At 47.8% G+C, this 24,337-nt stretch overlaps 1 protein-coding gene across 1 annotated transcript in view; it reads left to right on the top strand.

Annotated features, from left to right (window-relative positions):
• The first annotated feature begins 2,648 nt into the window (after positions 1-2,648).
• Positions 2,649-24,337, top strand: part of MED27 (mediator complex subunit 27) — a 222,344-nt gene continuing 200,655 nt past the window's right edge. The window contains exons 1-2 of the mRNA XM_070454851.1: positions 2,649-2,888; positions 5,193-5,337. Of these exons, the coding sequence (XP_070310952.1) occupies positions 2,686-2,888; positions 5,193-5,337 (348 nt within the window). The 5' untranslated portion in view covers positions 2,649-2,685. The remainder of the gene's footprint in view (positions 2,889-5,192; positions 5,338-24,337) is intronic.

Raw genomic sequence — 24,337 nt, 5'->3', positions numbered from 1 at the left:
TGTGTCAAAATATGATATGGAGTTTGCCTTCTCTACTCTTCCCCTGGAAAGGATGAATAAACTGAAGCCATAACCAAAACCAGCCAACAGACACAGATATTTTTCTTCACTTTTGTAAAGTTAAATAGTTCTGCAAAAATCTTAAAAAACAAAAACAACTCCCCAAAGATTTAAAAAAAGACCATTTAAAATAGCGAACTATAGGACACAGTTCATTGACAAGTTCTTGGCAACAGGGTGATGTCATTGGGGACAATTTGAATAGAACCCTTGCTGATCCTTGCTTGATTCTATGCAAAGACTCCTCAAGTGGGGGATGGAAGTGTAGGTCACAGTTTCATCAGAAACTTTCTCAGCACATCCTCCTCACAGTTAAGCTCTTCTGAGTGTTTATTGTAAGCTGAGCAATATTTCAAAAGCTTTGCCTGCAAGGTGTTATAAATCCCACAGCTATTTTATAAAGATAGGTATTATTACTAGGGGCCTCCCAGGTGGCACCTACCAAAGCAGGAGATACAAGAGAGGCAGGTTCGATCCCTGGGTCAGGAAGATCCCCTGGAGGAGGGCATGGCAACCCATACCAGTATTCTTGCCTGGAGAATCCCATGGACAGAGGAGTCTGGTGGGCTACAGTCCATGGGGCTGCAAAGAGTCAGACACGACTGAAGCAACTTGGCATGCATGCATGCATCATTACTAGGCCTAATTTACAGATGAGAAAACTGAGGCTCAGTGAGACTCAATGAATGTTTTACAATTCCACACCTAGACGTTTCCTGCTATCTCTACCCCTTTGCGTTAGGAAACACTATAAATGGCCACACTAGAAAAGTAAGGTAGAAAATGAAACTCTATAAACCCAAGACAATAAAACTCCTTTCTTTCTTATGGGGCTATTAATGTCTCTGAGTGTGTCAGACATCCTGAGCAGATTCAGGGTTTGCATTTTTTGACAGCAACATCACAGAAGTCATGTTGTGATCTGTGCCTCACATCAGGGGGTGGGTTGTCCTATACTGGTGATTTGACCTTGATCTCCTGTTAGCGTGGTGTCAGCCAGGTTTCTTCACTGCGAAGTTATTATTTCCTACCCACTCCCTCACTGACATTATTGAATTAAAAAACTTTATGATAAAATATATATAACCTAAAATGACCACTTTAACCATTTGACGTGTCCAGTTCTGTAGCATTAAGTCCATTCTCACTGCTGTGCAACTGTCACCACCATGCTCAGAACCTTTCCATCTTCCCAAACTGAAATTATGTCCTCTGAACAATGATTTCCCCTTCCCCCTTCCACAGCTCCTGGCAACCACTATCCTACTTTCTCTTTCTATGAATTTGACTCTTCTAGGTACTTCACATAAGTGGAATTAGACAGTATATATCATTTTGCGTCTGACTCATTCCACTCAGTATAACATCTTTAAGCTTCATCCATGTTATGTGTCTGAGCCATGTGTCTGACTCATTTCACTCAGTATAACATCTTTAAGCTTCATCCATGTTATGTGTCTGAGCCATGTGTCTGACTCATTTCACTCAGTATAACATCTTTAAGCTTCATCCATGTTATGTGTCTGAGCCATGTGTCTGACTCATTTAACTCAGTATAACATCTTTAAGCTTCATCCATGTTATGTGTCCGTGCATGCTCAGTGGCTTCAGTCATGTCCCATTCTTTGTGACCCTATGAACTGCAGTCCACCAGGATCCTCTGTCCCTGAAAGTCTCCAGGGAAGAATACTGGATTGGGTTGCCATGCCCTCCTCCAGGGGATCTTCCCAACCCAGGGACCAAGTCGGAGTATCCTGTGTCTCCTGCATTGCAGGTGGATTCTTTACCGCTGAGCCAGTGGGGATGCCCTCACCCACATTGTGGTATGTGTCAGAACGTTCTTCGTTTTTAAGACTGAGTAAATGTTCCCTTGTGTGTATATGCCACATGTTAATGAACTCACCCCAGGCTGGACACTTGGGTTGCTTCCACCTTTTGGCTCTTGTGGATAATGCTGCTACAAACTTGGGTGTACAAATACAGAATACCTTTTTCAGACCCTACTTTTCCTTCTTATGATTATATAGCCAGAACGGAAACTGCTGGATTATTACTTTTTCCTTCTTAATTAGCAAGTTTCTTGAGGGGTGCAACGTTGAGACTATATTTCTCGCCCTTTCACCCCCAGCACCTTCAGTTCCTATCTGAATCAATAATTAATCTAACAGTTGCCAAGTAGTAATTTTCTTTCCATCATTCATTCTGCATTTATTAGCTGGCATTCTACTGTAGGGAAGAAATTTCCCTTCTCCCCCATTGATTTACGAATATGGAAGGATTTTATTCAATCCTTTACACCACGGACCCTTTATTGCTCTGAGCAATTCATTTCCATATGACTCCCAAGAGTGCAAGTTTGGGGAAGTGAGGGAACTTTCTATATTTCCTTGTTACCATGAAGAAAGCCAAGAGCGCAGCCCGACTTCCCTAAATTCAGGTGATCGCTTTCCTGCCCACGCGTTCCTTTAAAGTGGAAATCCTCTCTCCCAGGGTGGTCTCACAAACCTCCCGAACGGCCCAGTCCCGCGAGAACTACATTTCCCAGAGCCCTTCTAGCGCCTGCGTCATCAGCGGGCGCGTCTTTTTGCTCGCCGGTTTTGAAGAGCCGGCTGTGGCGGCGGCAACATGGCGGACGTGCTAAGTGTTGGTGTCAACCTGGAGGCCTTTGCCCAGGCCATTAGTGCCATTCAGGCGCTCCGCTCTAGCGTGAGCAGGGTGTTCGACTGCCTGAAGGATGGCATGCGGAACAAAGAGACGCTGGAGGGCCGGGAGAAGGCCTTCATTGCGCACTTCCAGGACAACTTGCATTCGGTCAACCGGGACCTCAAGTAGGTACCGGCTGAAGGGGCGGGGGTTCGGGGACCTCCTACCGTCCCACCCCCGCGGGAGTCTCCTTAGTCGCGGGCTGCTCTTTCTTTTCGTTGCTCCCTCTCTTTCCTCACCAAGTCTCTCCCTGCCCCTCAGGGCCTCCTCATCTTCCACCCCCGCTTTGTCGTCTCCCTTCTCTTGGCGTCCTGCTCTTGGCTGACTCCCGCCGCCCAGGACCTCCTCTGTGGTCCTCCCATTCCTTACGAGGGGACGTGCTCTTCCCATGAACTTCCACTCGTCTTCTCGGCTCGTCAGGGTTCCCACCTGTGGGCCCTCTGGGCTCCACCACGTCTGATCAAATAGTACCAAAAGGCCTGCTCAGCGTTGCCCCAGAGTCAAGTGTATTCCACTAATTGGCCACTGGTTTTCCTCCCTGAACCTGGAGTTCATCAGTTCCAGTCCCTACCCCACCCCCAAACATGATGAAACAGGCTTCTTTCTCTTTTCTCCTACCCCACCCCCTAGCCACCTGACCACTATTTTCACTCCCACTCTCACTGCTTCTGTTAAGTTCCTGCCTCTAAAGAGACCTCATCACAGACTTAACCAGCTCAGTGACTTCTGCTTAAATGCCTCATCCCCACACCCCCACCCTGGGCCTCCCAACAAAAGCTAATTTGTGGTCCTTCAAGGTTAAGGATTGTATATTTCTTTCTCTTTCTTAACAGGTCAACTTCTTCTACTTTATCAGTGAAATGAAGTGAGAGGATGCTTGTAAAATGCCTGGTACATAAAAGGCAGTTTTTAATAGGTTCTGGTCATGTGCCCTCCCATCCTTATGAGAGTCAGACCTTCTCAGGGAGGTTAGAATTGCAGGATTTTTGTCTTTTACTTCTCAACACTGACCTTAGCAGGCAAATCATTGGGTGAGCTACTCATCCTGTGATTTCTGGAGTGGCTGGATTTTTTTTTTTTTTTTTCCAGTCTCCTCAACTTGGTCTCCTTAGTAACTAGATGGAAGGAGGAGGTAGAATGGAAGAGGAGGTGGTGACCAAATGATGGGAGCCTCTTTTTATTTATTTATTTTTCCTCTAAGTAGTTGCCATTCTTCTTCTGGGGGAGAGCCAGGGGGGCACAGCCCCTCCTCACTCCCACACTTACTTTCTGTTCTCTGGCGAAGTTCCAGTTAATACTTGCCCTGCCTGAGTCTGGGTGCTGGTGGTTCTTCCCTTTCTTTCTTCTCCTCTTTAGTTGGCTTTCCTTGGTAATGTGCAGGGTGTTGAAACCCGTCAGCATTGTAGAAAGTTTAATAAGAGTGTTGATCTCACCCTGCTGTCTTCATAAATCTGTAGACAGCAGTGCAAAGAGAAAAGTGACTGAAGAGTCCAAGATGAACATGGCATGAGAAGCTGTTCCTAAGGTCTTATGTTGACCCCCTGGGACTGGCCCCTCAGAACGTGCTCCTGAATGTGCTTTTGCTGTTGACTGTCTTTCCCAAGCTGCTCTAGGGGTTTTTTTCCTGCTACACTGAAGTGTGTTTGTTTGACACAGCCCCCTCTGTGGTGTCTTCCCATTTGTTTATTTTATCTCTTTTTTGTTAAGTTTTACCATCTGTGAAGCACCATGTACAAATCTCTCTCTCTGTGAATGGTAAATAATCATCATTTATTCAGGTACTTGTTGTACTGCCAAATAGAATGATCTGTGTGTGGATCTGAAAACTCTTAGTGAGAAGCAGTGTTATACCTCATTTCAAAATTCCAGAAGGCCCTCCCCTACCCCAACCTTGCAAAGAATGATTTGAGTTGTTCAATCCTAATTTTAGGAGTCCTGTTGATTTCATTGCTCTTAACCTTTGTTCTCCTCTGGAATGGTGCCAGAGAGCTCAGTTGTAAAATAGAATAAGCACCCACCTAGGGGTTCTCTCAAGTGGCTCCTGTCGCCTTCTTCTTTTTAATATTTATTTATTTACTTGGGATCTTCGTTCCATCACGTGGGACCTTTCAGTGCAGCACTCGGACCTTCCATTTGGTGCTCAGGCTCAGTTGTTGTGAGTGGGTTTAATTGCTCCTCAGCATGTGGGATCTTAGTTCCCTGACCAGGGATTGAACCCGCGTCCCCCACATTGCAAGACAGATTGTTGAGCGCTGGACCACTAGGGAAGCTCTTGGCCCTTGTTTTCTTAACCTTTCAGAAAGTATTTCTTCTTAAGGGACTTAAACTTATGATGAGCAGTTTGAAGAACAGTCTTGGACCCTGTCGTAGGCTAAGAACTGGAGTTTCAGTGGACTCAGGTTTATTTGCTGCATCTGTTTACTTTTCAGTGAGCTGGAACGTCTGAGCAACTTGGTGGGCAAGCCTTCTGAGAACCATCCTCTCCATAACAGCGGGCTGTTAAGTCTGGATCCCGTGCAGGACAAAACCCCTCTGTACAGTCAGCTCCTCCAGGCTTATAAATGGTCAAACAAGGTAAGGGGGATATGTCAGAAATGAAGCTAATACAGGAAAAAGCAAGCTTTCTTACATTTCGTAAAGGCAGAAAGTGAGGGTAAGTTTTTCTTTCCTTTTTTTGTTCTTGATTTGGCATGGGGTTACAGAGTTGGAAGTTTTAGACTGTCCCTGGGAGAGATTATATAGTCCTCTCAAGTCTCAGAAATCAATCATGATGCTCAGGTAATTACATTTTTAAAAAAGTTCAAACTGAGATGTGTTTAACTGGGAAACTGGGTTAGAGAGCAGTTTTTATGAACCCCATGAGATCACATGCAAAGTGTTATGCTGTGCGTGTGTGTTTCTCTGGGAAGGACTTCCTAGCTTTCATCAGATCATCAGAGGGGTTCCTGACGCCCAGGAGGTGAAGGACTGGCGGTCTGTGAGTGCAGCTGCTCACTTTGCTTTTGTTGCTTGGCCTGCCTTCCCCGTTGTTGATGGAACACCTCTAGAGGACTGTTTGATAAATCACTCTTACTGTCCTTTTTTTCCATATATTTTTAAAAATTGAAGTATGGTTGATTTATAGTATCGTATTAGTTTCAGGTGCATACATATCTATGTATATATTCTTCAGATTTTCTCACTCATCGGTTATTACAAACTGTTGAAAATAGTTCTCTGTTCTATAGAGTAAGTCCTTGCTGATTATTTATTTTATATATAGTAGTGTGTGCTCATGGAGAAGGCAGTGGCGACCCAGTCCAGTACTCTTGCCTGGAAAATCCCATGGATGGAGGAGCCTGGTAGGCTGCAGTCCATGGGGTCTGGAAGAGTCAGACATGACTGAACGACTTCACTTTCACTTTTCACTTTCATGCATTGGAGAAGGACATGGCAGCCCACTCCAGTGTTTTTGCCTGGAGAATCCCAGGGACAGTGGAGCCTGGTGGGCTGCTGTCTGTGGGGTCGCACAGAGTTGGACATGACTTAGCAGCAGCAGCAGTGCGAGCTCAGTTGCCCAGCCGTGTCTGACTCTCGGCAACCCTGTGAACTGTAGCCCGCCAGGCTCCTCTGTCCACGGAATCCTCCAGGCAAGAATACCAGAGTCGGTTGCCATTTCCTACTCCATACATATAGTAGTGTGTATATGTTAATCCCAACCTCCTAATACTCTCTTCTGTAACTACTCTGTGCCAGTCTGCAGGTGATTGCTCTAAACGCTCTTTGTTGTTCAGTTGCTCAGTCTTGTCTGACTCTTGCGACCCCACGGAAGGGCACACTCTCCATAAAATTTGCTATTCGCGGTAGCCCCGTGGCGGAGACCCTGGGACAGCTGTGAAAGGAGAACCAAGTTGGAGTGTAAAAATAACAGGAACAATTAGGCTCATAAGCCTGGCAGCAGTTAGTTTGTTTACTCACAGGTTCCTCTTGTTTGGGTGCTGTGGGTTGCTGTGTTGTGCTTTGTTTGCTTTTCCGCTGCTGATGGAAAGCTAGAGTATATGTTTGGAACGATTTTGGAAGCTTTTCTCACTAGGCTGCTGCTCCCTGGAGAGAATTGTTCTTAGCGTTACTGATTGTGATCCGCCCTTCCCCCTCCAGTTACCCATTGTCCTTCTCCTCTTTTCACTCTCGGGTCTCAGGTGACAGATGAACCGTGGCAGTGTTTCTGGTGTGTAGAATTATTCCTTTGAATTTGTGGGAGTATCTGACATCCTTTGGTCTGCAGTGGGACCCAGGCAGCTGCATCCGAGACGCAGGGAGAAGCGATTTATCGTGGGGCACTAGAGCAGGAGCTTGAACCTGGGAGGCGTGCATGTAGCTGTAAGGGCTGTCCTCCAGCCTTGGACTGCTGTGGACAGAAACCCACTTCAGCCCTGAGCCTCAGGTGCCCAGGTGGCGTGGGGACCGGTCACTCTCCTGCCCTCTGCATGCCCGCTTCCCAGTGTTGGCCTGGTGTCTCCGAGTGGTGGAAAAGACAGTCTGGCAGCTGTAGGCTTGTGTGGTCCTTCTACCGGGCAGTCGCCAGGTGTCCACGCCAGATGCTGAAAACGGATGCCGGCCCTGTCTGGTAGGGGCCCCTGTCTACCCAGACAGCTTGTTGAGCTCAGCAGGTGGGATTCTCTGATTGCCCAGCGCAGATCAGCTGAAATGCAGGGAGTGGGGCTGTGTGGATAGAGGCGGGAGGGGGAGCAGGACAGACACAGAGTCAGAGCTGTCTGGGGCAGTTGCCAGGGCCAGACACCAGGCTGTTCAGGCCCCACACAGACAACACTGCCCGCTCAGACTGTCCTGTGTGAGCTTCCTTGTTTCCCCAGGGGCTTGCGTGGGCATCTCTGCATGAGTTCACTTGGTGACTGGGTGGGATCTGATGTGTAGGTGACTTATTTCTGGTTGGACGCCTGGTCTTGCCTTTTGGATGTGGAAGCTGTGTTGATATATCATGTGGGTAATGTTCTCAGAATAGGCTCAAGTGGTGGAGACTTCTCAGCGGTGGGAAGATTTAGGCTGATCTCGAAGCTGCGAGTGCCCGAGATGCCAGTGGAAATGGCTAGTTTTAAATCAAAGTGATGACACTTACCGTTTGAGTGAAGGTAGTTTTGTTTGCCCAGTTTAATAGAATATTAAGCTAGAAGTCCCTGTTTCTCCCCTCTCAGATGCAAAGGAAGATGTGTTAGGGGAAAGAAGCAGTATGTATGTGGAAATCCTTGTCCTGGAGAAGCTGCAGGTTAAAACTCGATGTAGAAATGTGTCAGAGTGTAAGCCCCGCCCGAGTAGCGTGAGTGGTATCTGGGTTTCAGTCACGTCCTGGCCTGGTGCATGTTGCGAAGTCACTGTTCTTTCACTGGCTGTCTATGCCCAGCAGGGAGGGCATTTTGGACCTCTGTACCATTTCTCGGCAAAATAAGGAAAATTAGTCATAGATGTTCAGCTTATCCCCGTGTTTTATTGCCAAGCAGGTCAAGGCCCCATGAACCACCCTGCCCACGGCCTCATAGCTAGACTAGAATTTGCCTCTCCTGACTTAGCCCAGTGTTCTTTCCTCTAAAACTTGATGCTGTAATCCCGTCTGGCTTAAGGTTTTGACTGTACTAAACATTTTCCCCTCCCTTTAATCTTCTTGTCAGGAGCAATTCGTGTGTTATATTTTATTCATGAATCTGTATCACGTTTTACTCATTTTTAGTGGTTTGCTGAAGGGTGGAGATAGCAAATACATGGGCCCTGGTCCTCAGACTGTCGCTCTTGTCCAGGGCAGACGTCGCTGATCGCCCTCTGCATTCTTCCCTGCTGCGGCTCCCTCCGGACTCCCAGCTCTGTCGCGGGGCTCAGCGGCCCCTGCCAGTTATCTTAGTGGGCTGCAGAGAAGACGTATTTTTTATTTCTGTTATGGTACATAATGTGCTGTTTGGCTATTGCTTATTTATCCTGTCCTTAACTCTAGAAGGATTTGAAATCTGTTATAAGAAAGCTGTACTTTGACCTTGAAAGAAAAGAGGAAAACGAGGGTAAGGATGCCTAGGTACATGTCTTTAATAAACTCAAGAAGTAGCCCCAAGAAATAAACCAGTATTCTAATTTCCAAGTGGGATTATGGAAGCAGGAAGCAACGATAGGTGTTTGTCTTGCCTCTCCTACACGTGAAAAGAGCTTTTTAATTGCAGATGCTTTCATCATTCATCATTTTACTCTCCAAGAGTTTAAACCAGTAGGTGCATTAATATGTTAAGTGGATTTTGGGGTAACTTGCCAATGTCAGCTTTCTGCACTGTTGGCTAAGAAACTAAGAAAGTTTGGGAAAGGCTTTGATACCACCCATTTTGTGATGAACTTTCTGTTTTATGTGCTGTTGGCCAAAGAGAAGTCTTATTCACGCTTACTGACTAATTATTTTCTTAGGGGATTTTGTAATTTTTGTAAAGTCAGTCGGAATATTAATTACATGGTAGTTGGCATAATTGTTAGGATAACACATTTAAAAATTAATCTAATCTAATGAAATGATGTCAAATTGCTGTGAGCAGCACTTTCCCGTGCTGAATTGGGGAAGGAATGTAGCTTTCAACTCTGATGCACCTATAGATAATTGTTCTGTAGAGGGATGACAAGCTCTCTTGACGAGGGCAAAAAATAATTGGCATCAGCGCTGTCCTTGTAAGATAGCGGACGTGGACTTCCCATCACTGATTGCGCCTAGATATGCCGAGCGTTAGACTGAACTGACTCCTCTAAGACCCCTTTCCGAAGGTTCCCAGCGTCTCCTCACCAGGCCTTGATTTCCAGCTTTGACTGTCTTCATTTCTTGAAGACCTCAGTGCTTCCCTGTTAACGTTTGAAGCAGCAAAGACTCCAGAAGTGTCTCCTAGGGTTAGGAAGTAGGCTCTGGGGAAGGGGCTGCTGCCGCCTTTTTTTTGTTTGTTTGTTTTTGCACGCTTAATTTTTCACTTTTATTAGAGAAAGAGTGACTTTCTATTCAGGAATATTCAGTGGGGAAGTCTACAGACATTTCTCCCATTCTACCCTCCCGAGCTGTTCTCAGCAGAATCTGGTTTTTCAGCAGCTTGAAGTTGCTGTAACATTGATGTCCTGCAGATCCAGCCTCGACGGTGCTCTTGACGTTTGGGCATCAGGGGCTAACGGTGCTGGGATTGGTGCAAACTGCAGCAAGGAGCCTTTTTCCTTGAAGTGCGCCGTCTCTTAAGGCCTGGGGAGAGAGGCTTCGTCCATTGGGCTTCCTGGGGGAAGCCCCGCCCCAGTGCCCAGCAGGGAGCCTGGTACTCGGTGCACACTCAGTTATAATTCACTGAATGAATGAAAGAATAAATAAATAGCTTTTTCTGTTGAATTTTTAATTTACAACCCCTTTTGTGGTTTGTGCGCTTGTATTTTTGATGAAGTGTGATCAGGGCATTTCCATTTGGGGACATTACTGAGAAATCTAGTTGTGCTACTTGTAGACGAGAGAAAATTCTGAGGTCCTGTGGTGGAGGCTAGGGCCAGGCTTCAGAAGGGTAATTTGACAGGAAAGGTGGGGTCAGTTGGTGAATAGACGGTAAGCTTTTTGAGGGCCACGGCTGGCGTTTCATCTGTGTCGCCTGCCACCCGGGGTGCCTTCCTGAGAGAGCTGACTTGACAGCCGGCACTCAGAAGGGGCTGGGCTTGGGGGAAGCCTTCTGGAGTCGATGGAGTCAGGCTCATTTCAGCAACAGCACCCCATGTCCGGTGTTTGGCAGCTGCCGTTGTAGCAAAAACTATCTGGGATAAGGCACTTCAGCACCATCAGCCTCTTAGAGTTTATCCCACTTGGTGTATTATCAATAACTAACTGTCCCGCCCGGTGCACTACCACTGACTGACTCTCCCACCTGGTATGTTATCAGTAAATAAATATCACACTCAATGTATTTATTCAGTTCAGTTCAGTTGCTCAGTTGTGTCCGACTCTTTGCGACCCCATGAATCGCAGCATGCCAGGCCTCCCTGTCCATCACCAGCTCCCGGAGTTTACTCAAACTCTTGTCCATCGAGTCGGTGATGCCATCCAACCATCTCATCCTCTGTCATCCCCTTCTCCTCCTGCCCCCAATCCCTCCCAGCATCAGGGTCTTTTCCAATGAGTCAACTCTTCGCATGAGGTGGCCAGAGTCCTGGAGTTTCAGCTTCAGCATCAGTCCTTCCAATGAACACCCAGGACTGATCTCCCTTAGGATGGACTGGTTGGATCTCCTTGCAGTCCAAGGGATTCTCAAGAGTCTTCTCCAACACCACAGTTCAAAAGCATCAGTTTTTCAGTGCTCCGCTTTCTTCACAGTCCAACTCTCATATCCATACATGACCACTGGAAAAACCATGGCCTTGACCTGACGGACTTTTGTTGGCAAAGTAATGTCTCTGCTTTTTAATATGCTATCTAGGTTGGTCATCACTTTCCTTCCAAGGAATAAGCGTCTTTTAATTTCATGGCTGCAATCACCATCTGCAGTGATTTTGGAGCCCCCAAAAATAAAGTCTGACACTGCTTCCACTGTTTCCCCATCTATTTGCCATGAAGTGATGGGACCAAATGCCATAATCTTAGTTTTCTGAGTGTTGAGCTTTAAGCCAACTCTTTCACTCTTTTCTTTCACTTTCATCAAGAGGCTTTTTAGTTCCTCTTCACTTTCTGCCATAAGGGTGGTGTCATTTGCATATCTGAGGTTATTGATATTTCTCCCAGAAATCTTGATTCCACCTTCTGCTTCTTCCAGCCCAGCGTTTCTCATGATGTACTCTGCATATAAGTTAAATAAGCAGGGTGACAGCATACAGCCTTGACGTACTCCTTTTCCTATTTGGACCCAGTCTGTTGTTCCATGTCCAGTTCTAACTGTTGCTTCCTGACCTGCATATAGGTTTCTCAAGAGGTGGGTCAGGTGGTCTGGTATTCCATCTCTTTCAGAATTTTCCACAATTTATTGTGATCCACACAGTCAGAGACTTTGGCATAGTCAGTAAAGCAGAAATAGATGTTTTTCTGGAACTCTCTTGCTTTTCCGATGATCAGCAGATGTTGGCAGTTTGATCTCTGGTTCCTCTGCCTTTTCTAAAACCAGCTTGAACATCTGGAAGTTCACGGTTCACATATTGCTGAAGCCTGGCTTGGAGAATTTTGAGCATTACTTTAGTATCGTGTGAGATGAGTGCAATTGTGCGGTAGTTTGAGCATTCTTTGGCATTGCCTTTCTTTGGGATTGGAATGAAAACTGAGCTTTTCCAGTCCTGTGGCCACTGGTGCATTTTCCAAATTTGCTGGCATATTGAGTGCAGCACTTTCACAGCATCATCTTTTAGGATTTGAAATAGCTCAACTGGAATTCCATTACCTCCACTAGCTTTGTTCGTAGTGATGCTTTCTAAGGCCCACTTGACTTCACATTCCAGGATGTCTGGCTCTAGGTGAGTGATCACACAATCGTGATTATCTGAGTCATGAAGATCTTTTTTGTACAGTTCTTCTGTGTATTCTTGCCACCTCTTCTTAATATCTTCTGCTTCTGTTAGGTCCATACCGTTTCTGTCCATTATCGAACCCATCTTTGCATGAAATGTTCCCTTGGTATCTCTAATTTTCTTGAAGAGATCTCTAGTCTGTCCCATTCTGTTGTTTTCCTCTATTTCTTTGCATTGCTTGCTGAGGAAGGCTTTCTTATCTCTCCTTGCTATTCTTTGGAACTCCCCATTCAAATGGGAATATCTTTCCTTTTCTCCTTTGCTTTTCGCTTCTCTTCTTTTCACAGCTATTTGTATTTATCACCAATAACTAATTTACGTTCCTAGTGTTTGTCTCTCCACCAGGCCCACCCTCGACTCACTCAGGGAATATAGATTCATTCAGAACATAATGAGGAAAGAAAATCACTAAAATATCCCCCAAGCCTTAGTCATGACTTTGGATTAGGCCCTGTTGCAGTTTGTTCCAATTGTTAGCAGAGCTCCCCGGTACCGTTCTCAGAGGTTTTCTTTCACCCCAACCTCCCCCCGTCCCCCATGACTCCTCGTCACTCAACTCACGTTTGCCTAGAGTTTGACTAGAGTCGGGTCTGCCCTGGTTGGCCTTGAACCTGCGCCCTTGCTCCCCTCCCACCCCAAGCCCTGTGGGGGCATCATGAGAAGAGCAAAGAGTAACCAACCACACAGAACAAAACCCGTCTCCTGGGTTCCTCGGTGCTGCTGGATTCAGAAGTGAAGGCAGATACGGCCAGAAACGTTGAGACTTAATTCTGAGTTCTGGAGTTGGGCTGCCCAAGAGATGATCCACCTCCACACTTATACCCTGTGCCTTGAACATGGGACAGGCTTGTTCAAAACATTCGTTTCCTCATCTGTCAAGTGGGAGCAGTGCAGCTCTTTGCATCATAGTGTGAGAGGGGAAGATGAAAGGACAGTGCATGTCGTGCCTTAGGATAACTCACGTGTAGTAAGCGTGTACGAGTGTTAGTTGCCGTTCCCGGGCACACGGAGCCCGTGTTTGTGTGTTCACGCAGTGGCCGTGTTGCTCAGGGCTTAGGGCGTCGGCGCCAGAGTTGGCCCCGGTGGCTCAGCTCGCGGCTCTGCCACCTGACAGCCATGCGGTGCCCCTCCCTGCGCCTCAGTTTTCTGTTCTCTGAAATGGGGATGACAGCTCCACCCACCACAGAGAAGTATTTTGAGACGGAATGAGGTAATATAAGCACAGCACTTCCCTGGCACAGAGTAAGTCATCTCTGGGGGCTGGTATTGTGATCTTTTAAGACAGTGACGAAGACTGACTCTCCGGGCATGCTGGCCTGTCTTCCACTGGTTTCTGCTCTATTACCCGACCTCCCAAACGTGGCTTCAGTATATTCCTTTGAAATTCTGCAAATTAGAAGTTCATTTAAGTCATCAGAACCTTTTCCCCTTGAGGAGGCCTGGACATAGATATCAACAGCTCACACGTTAGTATCAATTTGTGGGAGGGGTCTATATTTCCTCATAAAACCTGGAGATGGGATGAGGGTTTGGGAGCTTGGTGAGGAAGGCAGTTACCCTCTTGGTGACCTTGTGATGAGGAGCCAGGGGTGTGGATGGGACATGGGATTTGAGGGGCGGTAAAGGCAGCATGAAGGGCCTGGAAAGAAACCACAAGGAGGAAGGAGGGCATGGCCGAGAAGCCGGTGAGCAGGGCTGTGGCCGGCCCAGGGCAGACCATCACTGTGAACTGAGGCGGAGTCCTCTCCCTGAGGCTGTCAAGGAGGCCTTGCTCCCAGAGCTCAGAGTTCAGGTTGGTCTGTGGTCTCTTATCTGGTGGGGAGAATGCCATGGGCTAGTCAGGGATTTTTAGTGTTATTTCTTTAGGGGAACATTTGCACATGTGGGCCTGTGTAAAAATAAGCACTTGGATTATATCCGGTTTGTGAATTGGATGCTTGTGGCCAGCAGGGCTCTGGGGTCGGACTCTGTTGGGTTTGAGGCCCCAGCTTTAGGACTTGGGGCGAGTTGGACGCGTCCCTCTGTCTCAGCCTGCTCATCACTCAAAAGTGGATGATAACATGTCCTCCTTACAGGACTGCAGTGAGGACTGATGAGTGTGATACACCCGGGACCCAGGGCAGTGCCCGGGGTGTAGTGTGCGTGTGTGGTGGGAGCCCCTCTTCTCACTCCCTTTGGCAGTGTGGGTAAGGCTTTGGTGAGGCAGCGGTTGTCATGGGAACATTGGACAGAGGTCTTGAGAGTCTGGGGCTTGGTTCTGCCTGTGCATTGTCCAGCCGTGGGTCCCAGTGCTTGTGGCTTTGCTCCTCTGGGTTCTAGCTGCCTCGTTGGTAAAGTGGAGAGTGGGCTGGATGACAGCTGAGGGCATCTCTCACTTGGCAAAGAACGGTGGAATCGTTCATACGTTTCCATGGTTCTGGAAGTGAACGTGTACCCCGGGAGTGGAGGAGAGTTAGTCTCGTCCGGTCAGGTCTTAAGCGCAACCCTTGTGTGTCCTGCTGTGCCCCGCTACAGAGCATCCCAGACCAGACCAGGGTAGAGCACAGCCCCAGAGGCCCTTCGTGGGGGACTCCCTCTCAGAGGCCCTCTAGACAGTGTAGCCTCCTGGAACACACGAGTGTAGACATTAGTGAAAATCACATGAGGCCCCCATAATTCTAAATGGGTTCCACCCCAAGGCTTTGGCCTAATTCCACATCTCTGTGTTCTGCTTATTAGTTGCGGTTTCTGGAAACTGTCACTTTATTGTGGCCTGGAATCAGACTTGTGATTCCCTCCTCCTCCTCCTCTGAAGGAGCAGTAAGTCTGTTAAGAAGCTGCCCTGGGCAGGGGCAGAGGCTGCTGGACGTGTGTCACACGTGCCCTCCAGGAGTCACTCTGCCCAGGGTGGGCATTGGTGGGACTCATCTTGAGTCGAGTCCCACTTTGGCTGTCCTACAGTAGCCTTTTCTGGGCTGATCAGGTTTGTGTGCTTTGCCCAAAGCCTTCTGTGGGTTGTAACCAGAGCCTGCAAAGGGCACTTTCTCTTCTCTTCCAGGGATGTTAGGAGACAGGAAATGGCCCTGTATCATTTTTCCTCCAGGTAAGTTGCACATTGATGGTGTGGGAGCAATCTGATGTCCCGCCTGCCTACTTTCTCAGCTGCTTCTCCTGGTGGTGGGTTGAGCGGGGGCAGGGCTGTGAGGTGCCTCGTGCTTCTCTTCTGTAATCCAGGCCTGCTCTGGGCCAGCTCATCTTTTCTGCCGCTTCACTTGCCAGCCGTGCCTGGATGACGCTATGCTTCAGGTCAGCCCTAGACTCTCTCCTGAGATGCTGACTCCTGTGTCAGAGAGCCTACCGAATGTCTGCACTCTAAATATATGTCTTACAGTTGTGTCCAAAGGGGAAAAAACAGGGTACTGACTTCCTTGCCACTGTTAGCGTAAGACCTGACCCAGCTGGACTGCCTGTGTCCTGAAAGAACTGTCCATGGATTCTTGGTGATGTGGATTAATGACTGCATAGCAAAGGGTGCTGCACATTTTTTATTCTGTTTGTGAGTGGGGGTCTATTTTCTTTTGGCCACACCCTGTGACTTGTGGGATCTTAGTTCCCCTACCAGGGATCCAACCCAAGTGCCTGCAGTGAAAGCTCTGAGTTCTAACTAGACCTCCAGGGAGTTTCCTGTGAATGGGGCTGTGTAAATTTCAGTACCTGGGGCCCTGATGGCCGATTCTGCCCGTAGGTGAGGTCAGCCCCGTGCGCTGACCAGTGCCTCCCCAGGAGCCAGACCCCTGACTGCTTGCCTGACTGTCTGTCCAACCATTTACATAGCCCACCACACTTATGTTTCCTGGAGAAGGCGTTGATTTGAAATCCTCCCTTATCCCTGGTGTTTGTGATGAGAGAATCCCCCAAGTTTCAGGATGAAATGAGTTCTCAGCCTCTCTTTCTTAGCAGAGGACGACGAGGCACCCGCTTAAGAGGTTCGTGTAGTTATCAAGTGGAAGTGTGTTTTCTTTCCTCTGAAAATCACTGCGATGCTTTCTCTGTGTTCTAGTTCCTCTCCACGTTTTGTCCTCTTCACCTGCATGGTGAGTCTGAAGACACTTCTCTTGTGGGCTTTGGAGCAGGGCCAGTGCAGAGTAAGCCCTCGGTGGGTATGCGTTTTCTTTAGTGCAGCCCATGTCCATCCACTGTGCCCTTCGCCCCGCAACACTTAACTTGAGCCAGTGGAGACGTGGCTGGTTAACTAGAGTACCCTCAGCTTGGTTTGGATAGCAAAAGTGCTTGCCTTAAATGCCTTTAAAGTGTTCCAAGAAGCCACAGAGGATTCTAGAGGCCGATGCTCTCTGATCTTTGTTTTTCCCAATCTAAAACAGAGCAGTCCGTGCTCATTTTAATTGCTTGGATGAGCTCAGACATTGAGATTTTAATGCGTTTTCACAGTAGTTCAGACAGCGTCACCACATTATCCTGCTGGCAGTTCATCGGAATCCTTGGCCAAAACGCTGTGCTTAGGGACCTCAGCTTAGAAAACCAGAGCGTGGTAATTTCCTCGCAAGATGTCTTGTGGGGAATGCTGCCTTTCCTGGGGAGACTTCCTCTGAATTGCGTTGTCCTTCTCAGTCACGTAGTGATGGGCACGTCTTGCTTTCGAGGAGGGTTTTCAAGAGCTTTTGGTTTGCAAAGACTGGAGTTGCTTTATTCTGATGAGTCACGAGATGGGAACGGGCCCTCGTAAGCCTCCAGTTTGTTTGTGATCCTGAAGATGCACTGACAGTACCTGCTCCCCGGTGGGGTCTGGAGGGCACTTCCTAACTCCTGCACCTGCACCTTCCCCTCCCACCAGTTCGCTAGCAGGCCAGCCTCACAGGGAGGTGGCCACTGGGAGCCAATGACCAGGCGAGAGCTGGGAACACTGCCTCTGGGTGGGTTGACGAAGACCAGCAAAACCAACCAGGCCGCATCCCTGCCTCCTGTATTTCATTCCTTCTGCACATCAGCGGCCCTGGACCCTCCCGAGTCAAGCACTGCGGGTGGTCGAACCATGGTTTCTGGTGCTTGGCACGTGTTTATAAGTGTTGGTTGCTAAGCGGATGAGCGAACACCCCCATCCCTTCTCTCAGAGCCCGGGACATTTGCAGAAGTCTCCTCACTGGCCCCGCTGTCTCACCACCTCCTGTCTCTCCCCGCATAGCATCAGAATGACCTTTAAATGTGCAAGTTTGATCTCACAAGTCTCCTGCTTAAAATATGTCGATGATTCCTTCTTCTGCTCGGGATGAAGACGGGTGCTGTGATGGAGCTGGTACAGTCCGGTTCACTGTCTGACTCCCGTGGAGCCCTAGCTCAGTCCTCAACCTGCGAGCCCTCCTGCTCTTTAAGCGGCCGGTTTCAGCAGGCCCCACCCCACTTGTTGTTTGGCTGATATTCTCTTGCTTTATTGGGAGACTCTTTTCTAGCTCCTCAGGTCAGAGTGAGGTAACCCCTCTGTACTATCTTGCAGAACCCCTTGCCCACATCATGGTGTGATCCGAGTTGGCCTGTAAGTACCCATGGCTGGAACTGGGGCCAAGGACACTGCCTGCCTGTTCACCAGTGTCTTTCCAGTATCCAGCAAGACCTGGCAGAAGACAGACCAACAAAACACCCTCAACTAAGTAGCTTCCTTGTCTTTGAAGTCAGTATTATAATTCTAATGACGTGTGTTTTTGGAGGGAGAAGGTCGGGGCTTAGGTAGGGCTCCGGTTCCCACTTCTCTCGGTGGGTGGGAGGTGAGTCTCAGCCACTGTATTTCTTGAGCACTCAGTTGCCGAGATGTCTTTATTTGGCTTGTGCATTCCACTCACGGCCTGACTTATTGAAGGATAATGCATATTAACTTTTTTTTTTCCCAACTAGTTTGGGGATACAAACAGAAGGCAAATTATCTTGATTATTTTGAGGCAGATCTGAAAAGGGCAAAGAAAGGAGACAGTGAAAAGTTGCAGAAGTGTCTTGTGTTCGTTTCAGCCCTTTATCGTTTCTAAAGTGTGAATGCGTTCGTCATTTCCTCCAATCAGAGTCTGTGTAATCTTGTCATTAAAGACGAGCTCCAGGGCCTGCCTGGGTTCAAGTCCTGCTGCTTCTCTTTATTGGCTGTTTCCTTGGGCAGTTTCCTCCTGTTATCTGTAAGGTGAGGTTGATGGTAGACTCCCCCTCAGGGCGGTTGTGAAGATCAAAAACCTAGAATATGCGAGGGGTTCAGAAGAGGGCTGATATGAGTTAGTTACCATTAACAGTAACATCACTGTCATCATCATTATCAATTCTGCAGTAGCCTTAGTTTACTTATTTTTATTCTCTAGTCTGCCTTTGCTGTCTCCAGATAGGATCCAGCTGGGATCCAGGTAGCTGCTTGTTTTCTGTAGGACTCCGTGGTGTCTTTATAAGGAAGACATGGTTAGAAAATGGCTCTTCTCTTAGGTAAAAATCTTTGAATAGAAACTTTCAAAGGTTTATTAACTGTTGGAAGGGCTGAAATTGAAGCTCCAATAGTTTGGCCACCTGATGTGAAGAGCCAACTCATTGGAAAATACCTTGATGCTGGAAAAGATTGAGGGCAGGAGGAGAAGAGGGTGACAGAATGAAATGGTTGGATGGGATCACTGGCTCAGTGGACAGGAATTTGAGCAGATTCTGGGAGATGGTAAAGGACAAGGGAGCCTGGCGAGCTGCAGTCCGTGGGGTCTCAGAGAGAGGGACCTGACTTGGTGACTGTGAAGTATAAGTCACAAAGGTCATTGTCTGTAATGTTACTTGAAATACATATATGGCTGGCAAAGGAGAATGTCTTGTGTGAATTGTAATTCCCTGGTTTAACCATGTTACATCATATCTGAAGGTTTTGCTGTTGTTCTTATGTTTAAATTTGAGTCGCTAAAGCATAACTCAGCTCCCAAACCTTCAGAACCAGAGAAGTGATCTTTGGTCTTGGTCATCACACAGTACTCACATGTTCCTCCAGCTCCTGCCGGCTCGTGGCCAAGACGTTGGACTCTTACTTTCTGTGCCTGTTGGTCATCCACTTCCTGCCTGCCTGACTGCTGCTTGCCTGTTTTTGTTTGATAAAATATATATCATCAAAGAGTAGCTTCGCAAACGTTAGGGGTCCTTTATTTGGGTCTGGAATATATGTAGGTCCATTTTTCAGGAGACTGATCCTCAGCTTTCATCAAGATCCTTTCAGGGGTGTGTGGCCCTGAAAGTTCAAAGCCACAGAGAAAAAAGTATTACTCTTTTAAATTTATATACAAAGCATTTTATTAATAAAATTTATACCCTTCTTACAATATAACAAATTTTGTAGTGATTGAGCATGCTGTATTTTGTAAAAGCTTATCATAGAAAATTCAAGCTAAAACAAATAGTTTAAAAGTCTTCCAAACCACCCTTCCTTTGTAACCTACCACCAGCATAGGTATGAAAAGCAGTCTTGTAACAGACATCCAGCTGTCTGTGCTGTCAGTCACATCTGACTCTTCGTGACCCTGTTGACTGCAGCCCGCCAGGCTCCTCTGTCCAGGGGCTCTTTTAGGCAAGACTATTGGAGCAGGTTACCATTTCCTCAGCAGGGAATCTTCCCAACTCGGAGATCAAACTCACATCTCCTGCATTGCAGTCAGATTCTTTACTGCTGAGCCACTGGGGAAGCCTTCAGGATGTCCAGGAGCATTATTATTATTTTAGGTATTTATTTATTTGTTCGGCTGCGCCAGGTCTCAGATGTGACACTGAGGGTCTTCAGTCTTTGTTGGGGCGTGCCAGATCTAGTTTCCTGACTAGGGGTCGACCCCAGGCCTGCTGCACTGGGAGCTTGGGGTCTTAGCCACTAGACCACCAGGTAAATCTTTGGGACAGTTTGTTTGAAAATTGAATTTGGAAGCTGAGTGGTGGAGTGTGACTGGTGGAAAGTGTGGAGGGTTTCCTGCAGGAGCTCAGAAAGGGTGACTCTGACCAAGTTTTCAGAGAAACGTGACCATCGAGTGGGACTGGGCGGAGGTCCCCGTTGGAGGCAGTGGCGGATCCTGTCCTGTGTGCTTGCTCCCCCACCAGCTGCAAAAGAAGACGGCTGTCAGTTGAGCTGTGTAGAGTTTGCTTTGTGATGTATCCACAGCTGATGGGTTGACGGAGCTGACAGCCCCAAAGATCAGGAGTGGAGTTGTACCGCTTTTCTGTCGGCTCCCCTCCTGCGCTCCCTTGGCCCAGCTGCTTCAGGCTGTCTGTCTGCCGGTGGCCGGGGCTTGCTTTTCTGCCAGATTGTGTGTCGCTGTTACTTCAGCTCATAGCAGGGCCTGCTTTCTAATTTTGCAGGAATCTCTTCACCTGGGATAATGTTCCTGCAAGTCAGTTCTTTTACAAGGAAATGGAAACAGTTTTCGTTCGTTTATTAATATTTTTTTCTACCTGGAACCCCCCCCTCCTCCCCTGGCAGTGTATCTAGATTGATCCTAGTCTCTGTGGTTTGTTTATTTTGTGACCTTGGGCAGGTCCCTTGTTCCTTGAGTCTCAGTTTCCACATCTTCAAATGGGAATAATAGTAGTTCTTCCCTTCATGGGTTATCAGCATTAAGTAAAGAACTTTGCCTAAGGCTCAATAAATGTTAGGTCTTAGGAGTATGCTAATGAAATAGAGTAGCATTGATCCTCCTATGTCGATGAGAACCTGACTTCGAAGTAAGGGGGTTGGGGTAGAGGAGAGCATCCTGCTCACACATCTTGTTGGACAAGCGATCTGGCTCGAGCTGTGTTGCGGGCGAGTCATATTAATGGCTGCTTCCCCTAGGTCTTTGCTTTCCCGAGGATTTATTTCCAACCGTGATGTGTAAATGGCTGTGGGTGTTCAGTCTGTAATGGATCTGGTGTTTAAGGCTTCCACTGTCACGGCTCAGTGGAGCCCGCCCCCGCCCGCCCCTCCTATTGCCACCCTGACTTCCCCTCCTTGGGAGCGTGACTGCCTCTCTCCTGCCCCATCACCTGCCAGCTCCGATCCGGGGGCTGTGAATCCCAGCCCTGGTGCTGCTGCCAGTTTGGCCTTAGGAGAAGCCAGGCGCTGGAGCTTGCCAGCACAATTTGTACTTTGATTAATTTATTTAATCTAACTATCTTGTATCAACCTGCGAGGATAATTACACACAAATTACTGTTTAAACTTGAAGCTTGCCTCCCTTGAACCGAGTCCCACGCTGGTCCAGAGCTCTTCCCTGTAGTCACTGTGGGCTAATTCTGCTCCCTCCTACCCTCCCTGAGATACGAGCCTCTCCCCGAAGTGAGGACTTGAGTTAGAAGCTTTTGAGAAAGGAGAAACACTTGCTTGGCTTCTGATCTGGGAGGTCTTGTTTGACTTATGGAGAGCTGTTCTCTTTGGTCCGTGGATGGGAGATTGGTTTCCTTTCGCTCTGATGTCGTGAGGACACCTAGCCCACTGCTGCTGCTTCCTCCTTTCAGATCAGCCGGGGTTTCCAGATGCAGCTGGAGTGGGTTTGTTAGTTCTTTTCAGTGATGGGAAGGTGGTGTGACTGGTGAGGGGTGGCGCCTTCACCAAGTGGCCTTTGTTTTATTGACTGTAAGCTGCTGTTGATTGTAAGACGCATCGTGAGTTTTTTGGACCACTGAGAACGAGGGCTGCCAGAGAGCATTTTCAGACGCCTCGTGATTTCAGAATGTTTTAGAATAAGTGCGATATGATATATTGATGATGGAGCTGGTTACAAAATCCTTAGCTTTTGATACATTTTCACTGAAGTTGTAGAGGTATGGATCTGGAGGACAAGATATTTTTGTCAGTGTCCTTCATGTGACCTTTTCGTTGCTTAAAAAAAAAAAAAAGAAGTGCACTTTGCCTCTCTGTGCAGTAGGAAGAAGGGACCAGAATCCTTACAATGCACATTATATCATGCATTTTATGTATGACTTTCAGATGATCTCATATGGTCAACATACTTTCATTCAGCCTAATACTAAGATTTTACTTTCAAATTGGTGGCTAAGTCTCATAAAATTCTTAATGTAAAAAAAAAAAAAAAAACCAAAAAACAGGACTGTCACTTTTTGTATTTTTTCCCTTGAGCACAGAATATCTATTTGTTGCCTCACTGGGAGCCGGAGTGGTGACAGCTTCATCGCCGTTGTCAAGGAGGGGCTGAGAAAGTGAAGGGCGGGGGGACATTGGTTATTCAGTGTCTTGAAGAAACATAAACTCAGTTCTCTGCCTTCAAAGGGCTTACGAGTCCTAAACTCAGGAGTCTTTTCACTTCTATGAGTAATACTTGGGACCACCTGCTAGAAAATCTCAGATAACAGGCAGAATTTTCTAGTCACTAGCTGATTTAGTCTCTGAGAAGTTGAAATTTTGGCCTTCCGTTGGCTTTGCCATGTGCTTATATTTTGTCATAGAGAAAGTGCAGCTCACTGAGGACCCACCGAAGTTACTCCTGGTTGTTTCAGGCAGAAGGAAACTGGTGACGAAAGCAGGAGAGTGTTTCAGCGCCCAGCTCTGTGTTCCCTAACGCTCCTTCATAGCCCTCTGGCACTGTCCTCATGTGTGGTTCCCCCAGAGGAGGCTGCTCACAGCAGACCCCAGCCAGAGTCCCCTCTGTGCTCACCCCTGGACCTCCCAGAGGCTTGCACATCAGGCTGGTTGGACGTGGTGGTCCTTGCTGGCTTGCTGGTGAGGATGCTAAACCCTGGAGAGGGCAGGCGCCTTGCCTGAAACCTGAGATGGCCCACGATCCTTCTCCTGCCTTGCTCTGCTTAGAGGCAAGTGAGACCTCGACAAGCTCCAGCACTTGAAATAATCGTGCTTAATGGGCTTGTCTGGGGATTGCTACAGGTGATTATAGGCCAGCATTTACTTTTGCCTTTTCTGGGCTTTTTTGGTTTCAAGGAAGAGACTCACTTGTGCCATATATGCAAAAAAGGGGGCATTCATTGGGTGTCTTATGGGACCAGGGGGCAGGAAATGCAGTGAGGCCTTCCAAGGGGCTGATGCTGAGAAGCAGAAGGATGTGCGGAACCAGGGCAGTGCCTCTGTGGTCTCGGCCCTCCAGGACTCATGGACCCCTGTCCTGCCTCTCCGTGTCTCCATCAGGCATTTCTGTTTGCAGACGGGTGCGCTGGGCCAAGCCAAACAGCTTCATGGTCTTGGAGTTTATGTCAGCTCAGCTCAGGTGAGCATGGGGGCTGGGCGAAGACCTTTTCAGTTCCGCTTTCCTCCAGGGAATTGGAAAAATCAGCTGTCTGTTCTGGTCCAGTGAGCATGCCATGTAGTTGGGGTGGCAGCTCTTAGAGGAAGGAGTGGTGCTCAGTCCGTCCAGGGGCTTCCTCTGCACATCACGGGTCCTTGGGTAGCGTGGCAATCCCTTCCTCTCTTGTACTCTTTAAGTCAGGGGGGTGCTTTTCTCACATGGCTCATGCCTACTTGGAAGCTGGTGATGTTTCACCTGGCAGTTCTTCTGTTCGTTCGCCATCTAATGATTTGCCAGGGCGCCCAGCTGATGAGGTGGAGGTCTGCCCCTCCTCTTCCCGGTCAGGATGGCCCTGACTAGGAAATCTGTTCAGACGCAGGAAGATTAATCTTTATTTCTCACTGGAGCAGTGTGCGTCGTAGGACTAATAATGAGCTGTAAAAACTGCCAGTATTTGTCCTGCTTAATGAAGTTACTTAATGAAGGCATGAAATAAACAATATGCCATAGTTATTGTGGTGGAAATGTGAGCGAATGTGATGTCAATTATATTTGCGGGTAAAATTGCAAAGTTAGGTACATGAATATGACACGATGGTTAAGCCCCCGGGTTCTGTCTGATGCCAGGTTCAGGCTCTGCCTCTCCTGGGTGTCCCGGGGGTAAGTGACTTAGCCCCTGGTTGCTTCCTCATCTGTGAAGTGGGCCTGACCACTGACCAGTGGTGACCAGTGAGCAGCTTCCTCACTGGGTGATTGTGGATTAATACACCTTCAGTGCTTCGAATGGCATCTGGCATATAATAAGGGCTCAATATATAACAGTTTATTTTCTGCCAAGAAGA

Source organism: Odocoileus virginianus, chromosome 2 (genome assembly GCF_023699985.2).
Source record: "Odocoileus virginianus isolate 20LAN1187 ecotype Illinois chromosome 2, Ovbor_1.2, whole genome shotgun sequence".
Classification (NCBI taxonomy): Eukaryota; Metazoa; Chordata; class Mammalia; order Artiodactyla; family Cervidae; genus Odocoileus; species Odocoileus virginianus.
This window is presented reverse-complemented; position numbering and strand designations above follow the sequence as displayed.